At 40.2% G+C, this 20,980-nt stretch overlaps 1 protein-coding gene and 1 long non-coding RNA gene across 3 annotated transcripts; both read left to right on the plus strand.

Annotated features, from left to right (window-relative positions):
• Positions 1-3,759: 3,759 nt before the first annotated feature.
• uxs1 (UDP-glucuronate decarboxylase 1) lies at positions 3,760-20,804 on the plus strand. 2 transcript variants are annotated; one of them, XM_037240303.1, is made up of 15 exons: positions 3,760-4,439; positions 7,340-7,367; positions 7,485-7,533; positions 8,552-8,595; positions 10,044-10,104; positions 10,357-10,537; positions 11,598-11,702; positions 11,975-12,034; positions 12,636-12,757; positions 15,358-15,477; positions 16,658-16,701; positions 18,459-18,519; positions 18,714-18,771; positions 19,793-19,896; positions 20,003-20,804. In XM_037240303.1, exons 1-15 carry the CDS (start codon positions 4,352-4,354, stop codon positions 20,132-20,134), a joined length of 1,257 nt encoding a protein of 418 aa, XP_037096198.1. In that variant the 5' UTR covers positions 3,760-4,351; the 3' UTR covers positions 20,135-20,804. The 2 variants fall into 2 exon arrangements, with proteins under 2 accessions (XP_037096198.1, XP_037096199.1); XM_037240304.1 differs by lacking the exon at positions 3,760-4,439 and adding an exon at positions 7,237-7,262.
• On the plus strand, positions 16,738-18,038 carry LOC119115617. Its single transcript, XR_005096171.1, has 2 exons — positions 16,738-17,019; positions 17,067-18,038. It is a non-coding gene; the product is annotated as an uncharacterized LOC119115617 (long non-coding RNA).
• Positions 20,805-20,980: the final 176 nt, after the last annotated feature.

The following is a 20,980-nucleotide window of genomic DNA, read 5'->3' on the forward strand; positions in this document are numbered from 1 at the left end:
CCACCACCACACACACGCACACATTTACAAAATTTACACAGTAGTAACCACAGGTCCTGCATTCCCCATCATGTCTTCCCTGAAAGCTGCAAAATATTGTGCCTCTGTGTTTCAATATCCAGCTAAACCCACTGGGATTTATCTGTCTATCCATCCAGTCCAAATAACTCAGTTTCAAATATGTTTTTTCAAAGCAGGTAAACAATGAAAAGCATCCATGATGGATTTGTTCCAGCAATATTTCACGGCTCAGTGAGGCTGATGGGATTTGTTCAAGTATACACATGTTTTACAAATATTTGCCGCAAGCTCCAATAATGATTCTTTGTGTTTTCCTGTAGGTGCTTTGGTTTTTGTGCTTATTGATTTGTTTACCTTAATCAATTCTCAGAGGGAATTTCATCACAATGCACAACTGCTGGCACACTACAGCCCTTCTAGTTAATCACTTTCTATAATCCCTCAGTGTTTTGCCTGGTTCATTTGAATGATTTGTCCAAATCACAAATTATGAGAGATAAGCGGATTTTTTTTCTCCACTTTTCTGTATAAATAGCTGTCATATGGTCAATTACAGAACATCCTCCCAGACAGATGGCTTACTGCATAAATGATCTCCCAGGGATTTTTATCAGCCAATGATATAACGCATCTTGCTGAAAATAGAAACGTCAGAAAATGACATGCTCTTTGTTTATAAATGTCAAAACTGTGAATTCATGACTGAATGTTTCAGATTTGTTGTCTGAAAATGAGGCAGAAATATTGCAGTGTGCCCCCACCAATCAACTCAATCCCACAAAAACAAAAAGTGCTCTCCAGTAGTTCAGAAGAGACTTTCCGATTCCACTTAGCAGTGCCACAAAATGTGAATGAAAATCGTATGGCGAGAATTAGTATGAAATGTTTTTCAACTTCCATGACTTTCTACGCTCTATTTCTGTTCCTTACCGCTTGATTGTCCTTTCCACGCCATCACACACTTACGATAGATTATTTTCCTCGAGAGGAAATTTTAACCGCTGTTTCATGAATCATTAAACCAAGGGATAGATTGCGGTTATCTCCATGACACGGCTATTAATCTCTTCTGTTGAGGCTACTGACTTCTCCTGAAAGATAGCCAGATAAAAGTGAAAATTTTGTCACTGTTCCTCTTCCACTCTCTTGAGAAACCCCCAATTTTTTTTTTATCTCCAAATAAAACGACATTGAAATTATTTGGAGGCCAGTGAATGCAGGAGGAGAGAGTTTTGTCATTCTCTAGATCAGGGGTAGTCAACTGAAATTTAAAGAGGTCCGGTTTGAGAATATTTTCTTTTGAACATCTTGATCCAACAGTGTGAACCAGTTTTACATATGTGCATTTAAAAAGAACTGATCTCTGAGCTCAAGATGCCCTTAACAACATCTCACTTCAGATGTCGAGTGGCTGTTTGTTCAAACCATCCTTTGTCTCCTAATGGTATTTTAAATTTACAATTTTGTTATGTGTTCCCAGTGGCAAGTCAAAATAAATAGAAATGACTCATTATATTTTCTTTTTTTTGTTGCAGAATTTATTGTGTTTTCTCTCTCTCTGTAGCCATCATTTTCTCCCTTTAAATGTCATCTTCTCAACTCTCTCCTGCTGAGTTGTGTTTACAAGCGGTTATGCAAATTTAATTAGTCAGCTCACATGGGATGGCTTAACTTGTATGCTTTTTGCTCTGCACATTTTGTCATGCATCAAACCACTACTCCATTGAGCCACTTTGTACCCAGTGACCTTTTGAATTTTTTGGCTGTACTTCCCTGTCTGTATGGAACAGCTTCTTGTTCCGAACCCAGACCGTGGTCCTCCAGTATAAGGCATCGCGAAGGGTTTACTGATCCTGATCCTCAATGGGATGTGAGAATCTCACTTCGAACACCGGTTGCCACTGATAGCATTGAACGGAATCATTCTGCCCCGAAGATTTGTAATAACATGGATATACTGTGACTCCCATTGCTGATGCAGTGAAGGCATTCTATGGACAGTAAATTACATTATGTTTAATTCATAGGCACACTGCAGGCATTCACCCACACCTACTTGATTACTTACGTGATCATCCAAGCTGGATGATCCAGGCTGGATGATCAAGCGATGATGTTCTATGTACAGTGCAATACAGTAGGAGCAATAATTTGCTGCCAAGTGGCTTCTGTTAGAGTGGTGCTCACTCTAACTTATTTTGCCAGAACCACACGGGAGACAGTATGCCCTTTTAAACACCTGCAGGTGGAGAGTCAGCGATGATCGAATGAGGTCTGACTCTGGCCTCTTGCAAGAGCATTTTTATTAAGAGAAACAGGGTGGGGGTGAGAGTGGACTGGATGGAGAGAAAGCCCTTGACCTCTAGTCAAAGCATAGCAGGGAGTGTTTTACGACGTTGTGTAGGATGGGACAAGCTAGGTTATTTATTACAGGTTATATTCCAACATAAGCATAAAACTAATCTAGCTAGGTTATTTATTACAGGTTACATTCCAACATAATCGTACGATCAAGATAATCTGGAAAACCCTGACAGCTTCAAACGGACATCTGCCGCTTTTATGGACAATGGAAAATAATGATACAGAAAATAATGATACAGAACGCCAGTGGTTCTTGTTTGCGTGCAAAAAAATAGCAGGGTAGAGACTAAATTAATTATTGTGTAAGGAATGAAGGATGTGCCATACTTTGCACCCTTAAAAGTGCTGCGTTAAAATTTGACCCAACTTCCTGCGTCGGCCCAAAATTGATCCCAAATTGGGTTGTTTTTAACCCAACATTTTTAAGCGTGTGGGCATCAAAGGTGCTAGATCTCCATTCTACATGACCTGACGGGACGGATAAAAAAAAAAAAAAAAAAAACTTGACACGCAGACACTGCTTGATGTTAACACCCACCAGTCTGCCAAACGTGTGTGAATTTTATAACTGGCAGGTGATGCCATCACTCCCACCCACCACTTTGCCAGGTTAAGTTTTATATTCGGACTCACTCCTAAAGCAAAAAAAAAAAGAAATACCAGCATTAAAGGCTTTACAGTCCTGACAAAATGTACAGACCTATTACAAGCGAGTTAAGTTATCCCATAGCTTTAATTACATTATGTACTGTATTTCTGTCCAGGGCCCATGAAAGGTGTTCTGCTGCTCTCTTTTTTTCTGTCTTTGGATTTTCTTTTTTGTACAGTAGTAAGTAATTTGGCCATCCATTTTCCAAACTGCTCATGTGTTTTGTATTTTACCTTGGATACGGACGATAGAATAGGTTTTGTTTTTGCAAATATTTCACATATTTATAAATTAAGATTGATGTCCTTATCCATTTTGGATCCTATTATTGGGACCTCTTTATGTCAGTTGAGCCAGGGCGACCAAATGCAGCTTGAACCAGGATTTATTGAAGGGAAAGGGAGTTGGAAGGGAGGTTTTGCAAAAATAATTATTAAATTCATAATAAAAACGAGCTTTGTAAAAAAAATCATCATTGAAAAAACGAAACCTTCGCAAAACTTGTTAATATAGGGACACAAATAACTTTCTTGAACTTAAGATAATGTTTGGTTGGATATTACCTGTGAATAATCTTAAAAGACAATTCCTTTACTTTATTTGTCACCAGCCATTTAGCTTGTGGAGCCAGAAATACTGTACTTATTTAATTTGAATCAATCAAAAATATTGTTGCAATGATCCCTCCCTATCAACAGTGGCGGTATTTCGCCAGTTTGTATTCAACCAACAGCTCGAAGAAGAAAAAGGCACCAGGAAGTTGCCTGACTAAAATCAATTCGATCAAGTTTTAACGTGTCGCTATTATATTTTTAGGAGATCCTAAAACAAGTTTAACATACAAGCAGCGTCGACTTTTGTTTTTGTCGTGTAGTACTTTAGCGTGGCCGCTGCTAAGACGTCCGAATTGGCGAACCGAGTGCTAACCGTTGGTTGGCTGCTGTGTGTACATTTTGCTCCTACTCTTCCAAATGTTGGTTAAAGATATGCCTGCTAATGTTTGAAATCTCCGGCTAAGCAGGCGGTTAATGTCATTGGACTGCAAATGTCGTAATAATGACACCGAACAGCGTTTTCGCCTTTCACTCGACCACACGTTTATATGTTACTTGTGTGAGCTACTTGGTTAGCCACGTCAACCGCTTCTGATTGGTGTTGGCGTCGCAACTGCTAACAGCTAACACGCCTGTCAACTGCTGGGGGTGGACGCTCCATTACGAAAAAGCGACAAGTCAAATACTTTAATAAAGCACGGACGAACTCAACTTTGCGAGCCAAAATGCTATAGCTGGACGGACGTGGGGCTTGTGACAGAGGATGAATCGAGTCGTCTGGCTGATACCAGGATTAAACAGAAGAATGGTGAAGCTAGTTGTAACCCTCGTTTTGATTGCCTACATTGCCTGTGAGTAAAGCATTTACTTTTCGTTTGTCTTCCAAACACGCTGGTGCTATAATGATGCGTTGTCTGTCCAACCAAGTCCGATGTCAGCTTTGAATTAGTCAGTTGTGTCTCAGTCACATGTTGAAAGGTGTTTTATTGACCCCACGTTTGGGACCATTAGAGTTGTCAAGATCATACAAGCGCACCTAGTGAAGTGGATGAATAATTATTAGGTACTAAAAACAAATGATTATGCAGACCTCTTTGCAATATGCATGTCACTGTCGGGCGGAATCCTCTAAAATCACCACTTTTCAGATAATGAAACGGACTTGCAAACATTTTCATTGCTCACTTGTTGCACACTAACACCAACACAACCCCACTCCAGAATCATGTAACTGGTAATTGGATTTAAATGACACAGTCATTACACAGTCATTGTGCAGAAGTCACATTTACATAGCCAACGCCAGCTTCCGATAACTTCCTGCGTCTTCAACTGATGACTTAAATAATTGGTTTCAAAAAGTGAAAAGTACGTTAGTTTACCACACACCAAGTGAAATGTTTCATGTTTGGCTATGTCAGAAAGCCAAAGATAAAATTGGAAGATAACAAATTCTGTATCGGTATTTCACAAAATTAGAATATTGTGCCCAAGAACAAGCCTCGTTGTGTTCTAATCTTTTCAGGGAACTCAGACAAACCACCTGCAGAGGTTTTCCTCATGACAATCTGGGTTCTGCTCCTTTGCATTCTCTTCAGCATGCCTAGTTGACTCATGACAAATGATTTCTTGAGCACCTTAACTTTCTCTGTGCATTCAAGATGTGCCCCTGTGCTAAATAAAACGGTCTCTTTTTTCTTCTTCTTGACATTGGCTGCTCTTCCTTCTTGACAGTACCAATTAGGTACTATCAAGAAGGAAGATAAGAGGGTCAAGTCAGGCAAATTTGTTGGCCAGTTAAATTCCATGGCTTTAAAACCATCCCAGGTAGTTCTGGCTTTGTGGGCAAGTGCCAAATTGCTGTAAAAGATGATTGTTTCCCAAAGGTTCAAGATGGTGGACTCGTTAGCTGATAAAAGGTTGTCGCGCAACAAAGAGTTGTGCAAGAAATATTGCTAAATGTGTGTTTGCATTGCAAAGGAATCCAGGTGATGCTGGTTTCCACTATACTTGTTTTTCAAGTTTACAAGTTTTTCAAGTTTCATGAACAAGCAGTACGTTTTGCTAGGAGCAAAGAAGAAATGTTGCTAGTCCAAGTATTGGTATTTTATTTTTTTAGCCATAAGCTTTTAAATAGTTTTAATAACGGATGAAGTACCAGAGTAGGTTAGCAGATAAAAAAACTAAAATGCGTTCAGAATAAAACAACCTTAAACCAGACTGACACCATTTAAAGGCTGAGAAAAACCTTTGCAGTTGTTTAGCATGAATTAGCAGGCAAGATTGGGACATGGAGCCCACAACATTAAACTTGATCATGAGATGCAAATTTTGTGAAACGCTGGATTAGGTTTTATTTATTTTCATTGTATTTTTTTTTTTGTCTTATCATCAATCATCAAAACTGAAACAAATAAATGCTTGAAATATTTCACATAAGTTAACGTCTCAATTTAAAATATAAAATAGCAGGCAGGCAGGAATAAACCCCTCAGCAATAACCAAGACACCCGAAAATGTAAACGTCATCATTTCTAAGTTATGATGCTACATATTAAATGTGAAAAAAAAAAAATACTTTTTTCACTACAGCTTTGTTTTGATTTGTTCTGTTTTTAGCTAGCTCAAGCATTAAAAAAAAAAAAAATCTGGGTGGATTGTTCACATGGACCATGAGAGTTTCTCCCTCTTAGGTGACATTTCTGTACTGCAAAATGTTTTTTGAATGGTAATAAAATGAGAATTGTTGAACGTGCGTTCAGTGTTTGTCACGGCCGTCACACATTTTCCTCAAGAAAAAAACAACACAAGTCTGACTGGACTGTAAGTCACATTTATCGCTGAATCTATTGAACAGAAACCAGTTTTAAGAACAATAGAGCTTGGACTCACACCCAAAATCCTTGTTGCGTAATTGACGGCAACAAACGAGTTCTGGTTAAATTTAAACTTGCACGACTACTATTTATTTTTAGTTTAAAATGGCTTACCTTAATTAGAATCCCATGTTGCATTATGAAAAGAGGTAGTAGTTGTAGTCATGGCAATTATTTTGTGACTTAAGTCGTCTCTCACAACGACAAACAAAGGGATCGTCTCCCCAGATAGCTTGTATGCATACCACATCTGCAAAAACAAGGATTGATTTACACAGCTAGATTTCTACCTTTGACCACAGTGTGATGCCGGATTCGGGTTAAGATAAGCCATGTTCAACTAAAAATAAAAATGTATCTGTCGTGAGAAGCAGAAGTTTGGAAGCCAACTGGAACTCGTTCGCTGCTATTAACATGTTTTCCGGTGCAAGTCCGAGGTCTTGTTTTAATATATACATAAGTCGCGCCTGAGTCTTGAATCGCAGGAGCAACTAAATCATGGGGGGAAAAAAAACTATAAATCTCACCGACTCATTGCATAATTTTATGTCGCGCACTTCACAAACCCTGCACGTTAAATCTTTTTAGTACAAAAATGGCAAATTTTTAATTATCTTGATAAGACATTGCAACACTTTCTGTTACCTTTCTCCATTTGCAAATAAACTGAAAAATCAATAAACAATTGGTTGCTTGTCTATTTGGTGCCCTGCAATTGGCTGGTAACCAGTTCAAGTTTGAACCCACTTGCCAAAAGTTAGCTTGGACAGTGTCTGGCACATCTACGAGTCGACCCGAGTGAGAATAAGCAGCCCACAGTCATGGATGGATAGATGATTCTTCTAATATTTTCACTTCCCTGTCTTCTCTTTCAGCTGTCTGGGTAACATACGCAAACATGAGGTAAAGATTTCAGTCCCTGTGTTAACATTCAGCCATTTTATTCCCCCACCCTCTGCTTGTGATTATGACCTACTGCTCGGTCACTGGTCTCCTTGTGCTTGATTTTCCTCATCACAGAACAATCAAACAACCTGGCGAGCTGCAGATTGAGCAGAAGATTGAAGAAGTGAGTTTCGCTTCCATTTATCCCTGCTTCCATGTGACCATTTGATGTCACCTGTACGATGGTATAAAACGTGTCATTACTTTTTCTCGATTAGCCACATCCTACAGTGTGCCATTTGATGACAGCATGTATATGTGCCAGACTTTTTAGCAAACAACTTTTAATCACTTTTGCATGGCTTATCACAGGATGCAGGTGCTCTCATTTTCCTACGTTATCAAAGTCAAAGTCTGTTTTATTGTCAATTTCTTCACATGCCAAGACACACAAAGAAATCGAAATTACGTTCCCACTATCCCACTATCGTGATGACCTTATGCTTTAAAGCGTCATAGGTAAATGTAGCCGCCAAATATATCTGCTCGTCTCGTGTTCAGATAACCCGCTGCTTTGAAAATTACCCCCAACCGTTAGTATTCAGCTATAAATGACACTTTTACATAATTATTGTAATAAGAGTGTATAATATGAATGATTTACTTTTGAGCAGAACCATGCTGTGCTGCCCCAGTGGTATCTCAGAAGATAAATTTGATAAAAAATGCACACTGGAAAAAATCGCTTTCTTGCCAAAAACAGATTACTGCGGTACGATTTCAAAACTTCTAACTTGTTTTAGGTTTATATGTTTTCCACCGTTCGTTGATAGAGAACCCCACTGTGTCAGATTGTGACATCTTTTGCCCAATCCAAAAACTTTGCTCAGGCGAAGCCGTTCTTATGGTGATTTGGATGCATGCCCGAGGTCTTTGTCAGCTTTGTGTGTATTTGCGCGCGTGTGTGTGCGCGTGCGTACGTATGTGCATGCATGGGTGCTTACGTGTGTTTGTTTGTCCTCTATATGTTATATTTAACTTTTTTTTTATCCAAGCAATCATTTATCAAAAAAAAAAAACTATGAACAAGGTTGCCCAAACTTTCGCACCCCACTGTTTGTATATGATTGAACTCTGACTGTGATTACATATTAGTCAAATGTCAAATGTGCTCTGATTGCATTGCACTCCTCTCATTTAAGGCTTTGACTCCACTCCGTGAACAGATACATGATTTGGAGCAGAGGTTTGTACTTTGTATTTTTTTGTTTTTCCTTAATTTATTTATTTGTTTTGCATACCACACAGTTGTAGTTATACTATGTGTAAACTAGGGATGCACCGAAAATTCGGCCACCGAAAATTTTCGGCCGAAAATGACCCAAAAGTGCATTTTCGGTTTTTGGCCGAAAGACCTAAATCACCGAAACAACACGGCCGAAACTTGTGATGACGTGAGCAAACAGCGCAGCCAGCACGCGGGAAAACGGGATAAGAGCCAGCATGTCTGCGGTGTGGACTGATTTCACTATCTCAGAGAAAGATCCACGGATAGCGATTTGCAAAACATGCAATGCTGAAATTTCAAGAGGGGGTGCATCTGCAAAAAGTTTCTCCACGTCGGGTTTAATTCATCACCTGAAATCCAAACATCCCGATCGCCATTCTGAATATGAGAAGAAGGCGACACAGAAAAGGAAACTGACACCGAGCACGCCCACTCCGTCTGTGGCGGATGTTTTTATAAGAGAACATATTTAATTTTACAGTCTTTCAGCAGGCCAGTCAGTTATAAGCCTGTAAATTATTATTTAATGTACACATGAGTGGGGTCAAGTTAAACATTTTATTTTTATTTTATTTTATTTTTGAATTTGAATTTATATTGTGCATTGTTGTAATGTCAGTGCTAAATAAATATTTTCATACTTTTGTAACTGGTTTATTGCAATGCCTTGATTTTAGTGAGGTTAGTACACATGTAGCCATAAATGCTGTGGTTCTAATAACTGACATAATCATTTCTTTCGGTGTTTCGGTTTTCGGCCTTGGTTTCCTCATTTTTGGTTTTCGGTTTCGGCCAAGAATTCTTATTTCGGTGCATCCCTAGTGTAAACAATAGTAGTACTAGTAGGTCGTTCAGCCCGAAATTTTCAAATGAAAATGACTAAAACATTGAAAATACATGTATGGCGGATGGTGATATTAATGCACAATGATTTTTCTAGAGCAGGCCCCGCACTGTTTTGCACGGGTGAGGCCGGTGCTATTGTAACTTTTTCAGTTGGCAGGATTTAGCGACACCCATTTTCTTGTGGGTTTTAGTTTCCATTTTGAGTATTTTTGAGAACGTTTTCAATATCTCGAGTCTTGACTGCGGCAGCATAAAAACAGTCGAAGTTTGAAGCTATGTAAAACGACAGCCGCAGCTTCACACTGAAAAGCCACCTCGCATCGCCTTCACTCAATCTGTAAGCATGAAGGTTTTTTATGTGATCGAATTAAGAAGATGCTGTTTGTTTCAGTGCCTCAGGGGCCTGAGTTTATGGTGGTACATTTCAGAAGAGACAAGCGCTTCGTGGGTGTTCTTTGCACGAAATATTTATCGCAGGGTTTTTATTTTCGTGTCTTGCATAGTACTATTCCCCCCCTGTAGATGCTCAACGTAACAAAGTCTTTTTTGTATCATCCCAGCTTTTCTGAAAAGTACCCACCCGTCAAATTTCTGTCAGAGAAGGATCGCAAGAGGATTCTGGTATGTAAAATGCAGTTGTGCTGGGGCATGCAGTTACTTTGATTGTTTTTATTTGGGGGCGGGATTCTGCTGGTTTTGCTTTGGTTTATCTTCAGAAAATGATCACAGCTGGACAGAAAAACCCTGTTTTAGTGCATATGCACGCACCTGCTTGCATCTTTTCTTTACAAAGAGTGATTGTCATATTTCCGTTTGTCACTCTGCATTATGTCCAACTTTGTGATTTATAGTGAAACTCTCTTCTTTTTCTAGATTACTGGTGGTGCGGGTTTCGTGGGTTCCCACCTCACTGACAAGCTAATGATGGATGGCCATGAGGTGACTGTAGTGGACAATTTTTTTACTGGGAGAAAAAGGAATGTGGAGCACTGGCTTGGCCATGAAAACTTTGAGCTCATCAATCATGATGTGGTGGAGCCACTCTACATTGAGGGTAAGGGAATGACAAACGGTAATTGAATTTTTTTTCTTCAGCCCCACACTTTGCACCTTGTGATCAGAGCAACCCTGGATGTTTAGATTTGCTGTGAGCCGATTGGAACAGACTATATGACAAAAGTCGTCTTCCGAAGGCCACTGAAATCACTCGTCTGTTCTGTTATTAGTCATCTTAATTTCGTCTTTAATTTCAGTGAGTGTTGGGATTTTCACACCGTAACGCTCTTGATTCTTGCAGGATCATTTGCAGGTTAGCGGTAGCTTCATTAACCTTTAGCTTCCTGGCTTCATGGTTGTTGTTCGTGGTCCCTGTGTTGCTGGCAGCGAATCTATCCAAAAAATGAATGAACAAAGTCCGGCGTTGCCCTAACTTAGGAGCTCTGCAAACCTACTTCATAGCCGCCCAAACTGGAAGTCATTTTACACCATATTTTAACCTGCATTGGTATACTCCTCAACAATACATGTGACTAATTGTCAGTTTGTACTTAAATTGATCAACAATAAGTAATGTTAAAGTTTGTCCTGTTTAAATGTCTGTAGTAGTGTTTGAAACATTTTAACAACCCTGCAGCGCTCCTAAAACATTGTCGATGTTGTGCAACAGTGGAGAAAGACAAAAGTAGTGGGAAGTCTCTCGAGCAATGTTGTTATTTCCCTTGACAGCAACATATCCCAGCATCATCAGTGGAACAAAATCATTATCTAAACCTCCTCACACCTACAGCTTTTTTATTTGCCAATTATTATTCATACAGGAGATAAAATACAAAAATCTAAATCTGGTTGAACGTTCCACCTATAATCCACTACCTGGGAGTATACCAACGTCACCTTTGAGAGCCACATCGATTGTCGTCCACCTCGATTGCATACACCTGACCATTTGATGTGCAGCGCAATGGTTTCATCACATCCACACTTGGCTACTGTAGCAGCATCCTCTTTGGCTCGCCCACCAAATGTCTCAGTAAACCTCAGTATAACCAGAACTCAGCTTCACACTTACAAACTACAAGTACAACACGTAAGTAACACTTCTTGTCTTTTGGCAGTGGATCAGATCTACCACCTGGCCTCTCCAGCCTCTCCCCCCAATTACATGTACAACCCCATCAAAACCATCAAGACCAACACCATCGGTACTCTCAACATGCTTGGTGAGTACACTGGTTGTATGACTACAGCGTTGTTCTAAAATTACATTTCTTCGCCTCTCTTAAAGTTCAATTTTGGGGGGGGACGTGTTTGATAAATTAGCATTAGTCTGGCCAAAATGAACTATTGTTTGTTAGGCCGTGTGTGGTTTTGCATGGAATATATTTGCTGATTGTGCAGCCTTACTAGAAGTTTCCGCTCTCTGCAAGTTTGCACGATTAATTAAGTTTATAGCTTCTTTGAGCCTTGTATCCAGAGTTGTTCTATCTCTTAGGTTTGGCCAAACGAGTGGGCGCCAGACTTCTCTTGGCTTCTACCTCGGAGGTTTATGGAGGTAAGAAACCCTTTCAATGATTGCTTCACTTTATGAAGTAGTCACAACCAAACCAATTATTATTATCATAATTTTAATAACCAGTTTTATTCTAGAGTCCCAATTTGCCCCCCCCCCCCCCCCCCCCCCCACACACACACACAAAAAGAAATGCTTAAGAGTCTTAAGTTTTTAGAGGAGCCAGGGTATCCAGAAGATTGTAATTACAGCGTGAGCACAGGTCATCAGGGTTGCATGAAAAGTTAATGTGTGGGCGACTCGCAATACCAGAAGTCATAGTGGAATCGAGTAAGTCATCGAATGAGTCAGTGTGCGAGAATATTACAGAAATGTAATCCACTCATTGCTATGCTGGCACTACAGTAAGGTTCTTCTCAGGCTGTTTCATCATCATTATCATAATCATCACATTTGTGGATGTAATCCTGTCGATGCTCACTGAGCTGAAGTCACAGGATTTGCTTAGGCCACAAAGACCGTTTCAACTACTTAAGATGGATTCATTTTCTCGACCTTTAGGCCATTCACATCTTAAGTTTCCGCTGTATGATGTTTGATGAAGTTTTATTAGCTTGACATGTCTGAAATGGTTTTGGTCCAGATCCTGAAGTACACCCCCAAAATGAAGAGTATTGGGGCCACGTAAACCCCATCGGTCCTCGAGCATGCTACGACGAAGGGAAACGTGTTGCCGAGACCATGTGTTACGCCTACATGAAGCAGGTATCATTGTTACACTCACGATGCAATTAAACAAAAAATATCCTTTGTTTGGCTGCATCCCCAACACGTGTTTTGAAAAGATTGATTAGGAACAAACAAAAAAAAAAAAAAAGCACTTTGATGGATTCAAATACATAGAAAGTACAGTCCAATCAAATTGTCAATGTGAACACGAAATGGACCAGATATGTCACCGTGTATCTTTCCTTTTATTATTGAACATCTGAACCACAATGGAGCGGTAGATTGAATGGAATGTAGTTCCACAACGCAAGTATACATATACGCAAAGCCGCCTGTCTAACGATATGCGGTGAAGTGCCTGGCAATGCCCCCTTCTGCGTGTGTGTGCAAGAGAAACACTGCTTCACACGCCGTGTTGTGCTAAAGTACTTTACCCCAGTGAGAATGATCTGGATCCCTTCAGCATGAGCGCGCAGACATTAAGTGGAAGTCATGCGATACTACGATTCTTTTCAATAAATACGAAGAGCACACTTTGTGTTTGTTGATTGATCAAATTCTCACTCGCGTTCTGCCGTCGGGGTGTGTTCAATGACCACTCGCACAGTAAGAAATCTCAAGAAGTACATTAAAGTCATCTGGGCCAAAAAGCAACGGCGAGTATGTCCGGAAGTAGGAGCCTATTAAGTGTGAATACTGCCTCAGTGTATGGAGCAGGACCGATTGTGTGATTTTAAAACTTCTCCGGAACAAAGAGCTGAGGCGTGAACAAAGACTGACCTAAACATGCCTAAATATAGAAATTTGTTGTCGTTCCACAAATCATGCCTCCATGACTGATTTGGATATTTTCAAGAACAGTTTCCGTGTGTCATAATATTCCAGGAACATGAGCATAATACAGTTTAACCTAACAAGGAGGGCACAAATTGTTCCAGCAATGAATTATTTTCCAAATGATTTTTCCACGCAGATTCGATTTGATTGATGCCAGCCTTTAATAGTCTGATGTGATTGACTTCTGTTGCATTTGCTTCCGGCAAGTGATATTTATTTATCGGCTTCAGCCTCTGCTCCTTACTCGGCTGCTCTGTTTTTTTCCCCCCACTGAGTTAATTCTTGGAAATATCCTGCATTCAATAATCAACTGTCAGTCACAGACGCGCAGGGATGAGACTATCGTGTTGTCCATCTATTGCCTAGTCATGTCATCAAAGCTATTGGCATTTACACCTGGTGCCTAGAGTTATGTAATTGGTAGCACGAAAAAACAATTCAATGTTTAGTCAGGAGGGAATGTAAAGCTTTGAGTATTTGAGTGATTGCAGTTGGTGCAATAACTGACCAGGATTCTACCTTTGGCCACAATGCGACGCAGGGTTTGAGTAAAGTAAATAATAATAATACATTGGAATTATAAGATGTAGCTTATTTTCCGCACCATAAGGCGCTTCGGGGTAAACGGCGCAGACTCAATTGCGGGGTCTATTTTGCATTCAATCCACACATAGGGCGCACCGCATTATAGGGCGCATGCATGCCATGACTTACGGTAAACAAAAAATAAATGTCACGGGAGCAAGACAGTAAGTTTGGTTGTACTTGTAATTTGATATTCATACGCAAATCCGTCTAAGTCCTCATCTTCTGTATCCAAATTAAACAGTTGGGTGAGTTCACCATTAAACATGGCAAGTTCCTTCTCGTCGTCGTTAAGTTGCTCTTCTGCAATTTTGACATGAAATAGCCTCGTGCGTATAGCAGCTATCACTATAGCATTAGCCACCCGCAAACTCCCATGAGCCTCAGCTCGCAGACTCCCACGAGCCTCAGCAAAGTGCAAACAATCGCGTTTCTCAGCTAATCAGTTAATTCTAGTAGCAAATATGTCTTTACTTGAATGGTAGCTAAAAACACAAGAAACCTGTATCTTGTTGGAACCTCTGAGGTTCCATTCCTAGGTGCTCCCCAACGTCTGATTTGGCCTTGCTTTAAAATGCAGTTTCCGGTAATTGGGCTTAAGAGGTCTCGACGTGGACATGACCAAGTTTTCAGTCAAGCAACACATGAATTCCATGTAGGAGTAATTAACGCTGCGTGGATTCTAAAATGGATCGCATTTACTAACATCATTTAAACTACTTTCACACACAAACGCACACTTGACAAAATGTGCACACGTGGATGGCTGTGGTATAGTGCATGAATGCATAATCACTCAACTTCTATGACCTTTTCAGCACTTTGTCCTCATTGTGTCGGCCGCTGAATACATTTGGTTGCCAGTCTACAAATTCCCCATTAGCAGAAAGCGTTCTGCATGATTTTCATGTTTTTATTCATGTTGCTCAGCCTCCACTGTCCATATTGAAGAGCGTTGATGCATTATATCCACCTGCGAAGGCCAAACATTTTCGAAAAGAAAGTATACGGTCTCGTTTGTTTGAGCGTGCGCATAATATTGTCCTCCGTAGCAAATGGCACCAATGAAATTCATACAGAAGGTTATATTGGTATGATGCTCTCATTTCTTTGAAAAATGCTGGAAAAGGCATCGATTGCAAGGTGACTGAATGCAGTAGGACATAAAAGAAACAACTGAATTGACACATTTGCTTCGTTTTCTACGTTTTCAGGAAGGAGTGGAGGTCCGAGTGGCGAGAATCTTCAACACGTTTGGCTCTCGAATGCACATGAACGATGGGAGAGTTGTGAGTAATTTCATCCTGCAGGCTCTCCAGGGAGAACAACTCACAGTAAGAGTCCCCATCAAACAATCTTCTTTTTTTGTATCCCATGGGTGAAGCAGTCTTGTGAAAAAGTATTTGCCCCTTGTCAAAGTCGCCAACTCTTGGGAGTCATTCAATTATTCTTATCTACATTTGTTGGATGAGCTTAAATATTTAAGTGGGAAGTGGGGAATCGCCAATAAAGAGGTTCAGAAGAGGGAAAACACAAATATTGTCATAGTCTATTGCTTCATTTTTATTATGATGCCAACTTGTATGTACTCCAGAATGGTATGAAAAGTGTTTCAGATAGAGTGCAATTAATTGCAAGATCCCTCTTTGCCATGAAAATAAAAAATAAATCCCTCCATCCAAGAGGGTCAGTTGTTATGAAGACTTCAGGGCACCCAACGAAGTCTAGCAACCAGCATGACTGGGAAAATTGCTGAGGTCTTTAAAAAAAAAAAAAGAAAAAAAAAAGGTCAGCACTGCAAATATTGACCAATGTAATTGTCAATAAAAATCCTTTGCCTTCACATTTTTCTGTAGTATAACATAATAACATTTAATGAAGAAAAAAAAAAGGTTGAAGCAGCAGCACTTAAAATCAATACTTGCGTCATTCTCTACTTTTGGCCATGCCTGTACATTAGATTCCTTGCCAGCAGAGGAACATGACATGACCTTTGAGAAGTTGAGCTACATCTATTCAGAAGATATTTGGGTCATTATAAACACGGCATTGAATTTGGAGTTGAGGACTTTTAAGAGACATTTTCCCATCTTCTTTCAAAATAAATAAATAAAACACATTCAGCCCATGTATTGATTTTGTGGACAGTTCCAAATTGTGTACTGCAGTCTCAGTTGAATATCTGCATACAATATAATGTGAATGTGTGTGACCGTCGAGTGACTCCCAATAATGACTGTGACGTTATGTTGTGACTAAAAAGAACATTCCTGTGTTCATACATTAAATAATTTCTTATCACTGGACTGGACATGACTACAAACAGAACTGTCTGGCAGCAGCAGCAGGACACAATGTTTTCTCCTAAATTAAGTGACTGTGCAATGCAATTACATCTGGGAACCTGATCAAGGCAACGTAACCAACTGATGTGCATGTCAATGAATACATTTCGTGACACTGATGTAGACACCCATATTGCCTCATGCTAATGAATCTCCTGCTGTTGTGCAGGTTTATGGCACTGGTTCCCAAACAAGAGCCTTTCAGTATGTAAGGTAAGCAGAAACATTCTGATTGATTTAAATCTGAGTCTAAATATTTGTCATTTCCACTTTAATTCCGTTTTTAAAAGTTGCCATCGTTAAGGATTCCTCTTGCATTCAGTACTCTGTGAATATTCAGACCCATTAAGGCTCTATTGGTGTTGATTCAATTTTGTGGCGTGCTGGCTTTAACTGGCTTCCATTGCATTTGTGATAAGTAAATGAAAGGTGCACAAGCTATGAACGGAGAAAACCCGATTTCCCTTTGACTGAGTAATTAGATCGTTTGATCAGTCTGGTGAGACGTGATCAGAGAGTAGAAGCTTTGACGTCTCATGTGACTGTGGAAATGAACCACGGTCCATGAAAGTTGGAAGGTACGAATGGTGCATGGATTTGGCATCATACTTGTGACTTTCATTTTTTTTCCCCCTTATTCATAACCTTGAACTAATCCTGACGTTTGAAGGCAGTGAACTAGTTTCTGCAGCGGCACACCAGTATGTTGCCACATGTAGCAATAAATCACTCTTAGTCAAGTCAGATTGTACCGTACCCCGTTATCACACAAGAGTCTCAAAGGGACTTCACAAGCCCACAGCTGCAGAGATCTCAACACCGGTGCAAGAAAATCATGCAAATTTAAAATATCACTCATTCAAATGGTGCCATTTCTAGGTCACGCTCTGCGTCCATTGAGTCTTAATTTGAACGAATTCCAGATCACACTTGATTGAAAATTTCTACAGCGTGATTGCTTTTGTCCATTCCAATACACAAAGTACATGGATTCAAATGTACAACCCCCTGGAGCAAATGTTCCTAAAGGTCAAAAATATTAGAGAACACGATTTATTGATCATGCTAACCCCTCACGCTTCGCTTTCACTCCCGCTCACCACTTATGCGCATGCTCTTAAATGCCAATCACTTTATAGACTGCCACTATGTCCACCTGCAGTGGCCTCTTTCAATTTTCCTCCTCTCCCAACTGGATGGTGTTTGTGTGATATGCTGACTCACAGCCTGCACCGTTATGGCAGCAACAGCAATAAACTGGATGTCCAAGAATGTCTAAACATTTTGCAAAGTACGACACTGTTTGGTGAGGTTTGGCTTTGACTTAGCATGAAGCGCTTTCTTCAGCCCTCGGGGATACTCGATGCCATTTGTTGAGCTTCTCAACCACAAAAAATGTAACGCTAAAGGTGCATCATTGCTCCAAATTTTTAAGCGCTCTTTTCAACGGAATGTTTGAATGTTTCAAGAAGTAGCCGATTTTTAGCATTGTAATGAGTCTCTTCGTATACCATTTGTTGTGGCTGTTTAACGATTGCGTCGCAAAAAAAGTCTTCTTTGGTGTGTGATTATGCTGAGGTCCGTTTTATCTAGGAAACTGTTTCCTGAGTTTTGGCAGAATTCCAAAATATTCAACCTCATGCACATTTGAATAACAAAATAAAACACATTATACTATAATGTGTTTTCTTTTTTTTTTTATTCCGCCCAAGGTCACCTTCAAAATTCTTGCTGGTGTTCTAATGAGCAACATGGATAGAAGTAGTGGCTCAGTAGTGCTGACTCTGCCATGTTTGGCCTGACCTTTGCACATTTTATTACTTTGTGAGCTCAAATTGGAGAAATGTGTCGCTGGAAGGTTCTGTTCAAATAATGAAGCAAAACAATGCAGGGAATGTGAGGCCTCGCTATAGAATTAACATGAATGGAGCCTTTTGTAAATTCATTTGTATGTGTGATTGGAATTCCAGCGACCTGGTTAACGGCCTGGTGTTGTTGATGAACAGTAACATCAGCAGTCCGGTCAATCTGGTGAGTTGCCCTTCCTAATCCATTACATTTGTACACCTTTTTCCACACTAACCTCAACTCTCAACCACCAAAAGCAAATAAAAAACAAAAAAGGTCACTGACTCTTCCCTATAAATAACTCTTGTCCCCACCCCCTAATTCCCAACCTTCGTCCAACACGCCAATGTTTTTTGTTGTTGTTTTTAAATCTACAGGGCAACCCTGAGGAACATACCATACTGGAGTTTGCTCAACTCATCAAAAGTCTAGTCGGTAAGGGTGTCTAATCGACCCAGATAGTTGTCATTGTGCAATCTCTTCAGCCCTGCTGTTTCAGTGCAGGTCTGGACAACCGTCCTTCTTCTCTTGTAACGCCATTCACTTTTTGTCTGTCTCCTCACCTTTACACCCTCCTCCTCCAAATTACGATGCTCCCTGTGCAGAAAAGGATAGTCTATCAAGGTTTAATCGAAGTCATTTTTACTAGTTCTACCAAACTCATTCAGGCGACGATAATTGCAAAGGCATCGTGGTCAAATTCACATTTGAGCAGCTCTATAAAAGAACAGTAAGCCAAACAACACAGTGCCTGAGAAAGCCACCTCAATCATCAACTCTTCCTCACTCTCCCTTTGTGGAAGTGTCCTTATACAAAGCCCCTAATGGCTTGTGATGATGTCAATGTGCATTGAAGCGTTAAAGTCAGTTGCCCTTTTTGACAGCCAACGCCATTGTCCCCGTGTGACGTTTAGCTTCTTGAAGAAAAGTGGAGACTTTTGATCCTGTCCATCACCACTGGATGAAATGCTTCGCATTCAGAAAGAGTGCTTTCTCACACTCCTTGCCCACAACAGACTCGAATGCACTGATTTTTATTCACCTCCGGATGAGTTGCCGTCTGTTCTACAGGCGTACAATCAGCGACCCTACGAATCGTCTTCAGTACTCGCTCCCAAAAATGTCCGTGTGAGGGGAAAGCTGATGACTCTCGATTCCCTATTTTGTGAATTGTGATGACTAAGGAACAAAAGGAAATTCCTACCTATGTTTCGAGGAAAATAACACCAACCATGATCTTAAACACCTTCTAGCTCATTCCTTTTTTTTTTTTTAGTTAAGGACTTTTCCGTCCAAAAATAATTCCAGGACCATGTGTGTGTGAGAGCTTGTTGAGATTGTCTGAGCCGTACCACAACGGAGTATGATCAAAACTGTTTAATTTCTTTCTTTGTTCTTTTTGCAATATAGTAGGTGGTGTAGGTATTTTTCAAGCCCATTTTGTCCTCTCCCACAGCGAGCAAAAGTCAGATTCAGTTCCTCCCTGAGGCCCAGGATGACCCACAGAGGCGGAAGCCCGACATCCAAAAAGCCAAGATGATGCTGGGCTGGGAACCAGTGGTACGATCCCCTGTAATCTTTGTCAATTTGCAGAGCATTTTTGTATCTGTTAGTCTTAGGATTTCATTTTTAGCTGGAATGAGTCACGGTGGTTGTGTGTTGACAGGTGCCGCTGGAGGAGGGTCTGAAGAAAACAATCCAGTACTTCAGCAGAGAACTCGAGCACCAGGCCAACAACCAGTACATCCCTAAACCCAAAGCGGCCCGTATGAAGAAAGGCCGACCCAGACACATTTGAGCAGGACCGACCTACCTGCCTTCCTTTCTGAAGTGTGTGCAGAGGTGCATTCCTGGATATTTATTGCGAGAAGACTTTTGATTGTTGCCTTGAGAAGGAGTTGCAAGTTGCACTGTGAGGCCTGCCTCGCCTGAGCTTTTTAGGTTGGACAAGCCAGTTATTTAAAACACAGCCTCCTGCATCTTTGCTTTTCATTTGTCTCTTCTTTTTTGTGTCAATTTGCGCTTAAGATATATAAAACGCTCAGTGCTTTCAGTGCTTCTTTTTTTTGTTTTTTTTAAATTGATAAAAGACAATTCATTCTCTTGTGACAAAGAAAAGATTGTTACTGCGACACTGTGCTTCACTTTGCGAAACATTGTGCGTCGGGATGTGCATTATTCATATCAGGTGACGATGGGTATTTTAATTAAATATTTACAATAACTCATGGCGGTACGAGAACATGTGGCACAATCTTGTTCTTCAATTTCTCTGACCTCTGAACTTTTTGTTTTACATGGGCTTTATGTAAGACCTTTTTCACAGGCTGCATATTCGGATTGAAGCATAATGATGTGCATAAACACAACTTAATGCAAAATGCATGAGAGCGTTCCTTCATCCGCTTGTATTCCCATGCCAGTGAATTAGATGGGAAGTTTAGAGCTTGACATTTTACAAAACAAAACCAAATAAAAAAAAAAAAGTCCCACTTTGTAGGAAAAAAGTTATTTTTTGTGGGGTGCTTTTGTTTTCTTCACTGTGGCTGGGGGCAGATAAACTCACCGGTTTTTTTAATACTTATGTTTTTTTTTTAAGTTCGACCAGACTTTCTCTTCACTCAATGTCTCCCAAAATTTCTAT

Source organism: Syngnathus acus, chromosome 21, assembly GCF_901709675.1.
Source record: "Syngnathus acus chromosome 21, fSynAcu1.2, whole genome shotgun sequence".
NCBI lineage: Eukaryota > Metazoa > Chordata > Actinopteri > Syngnathiformes > Syngnathidae > Syngnathus > Syngnathus acus.

What these genes read in the sequence shown, in the direction of transcription:
- uxs1 (XM_037240303.1), top strand. Translation starts at nt 4,352, where the DNA reads ATGAATCGAGTCGTCTGGCTGATACCAGGATTAAACAGAAGAATGGTG. An exon ending in ATACATGATTTGGAGCAGAG is followed by an intron (nt 8,596 to 10,043) that starts GTTTGTACTTTG and finishes GTATCATCCCAG; the next exon opens with CTTTTCTGAAAAGTACCCAC. An exon ending in ACTCATCAAAAGTCTAGTCG is followed by an intron (nt 18,772 to 19,792) that starts GTAAGGGTGTCT and finishes CCTCTCCCACAG; the next exon opens with CGAGCAAAAGTCAGATTCAG.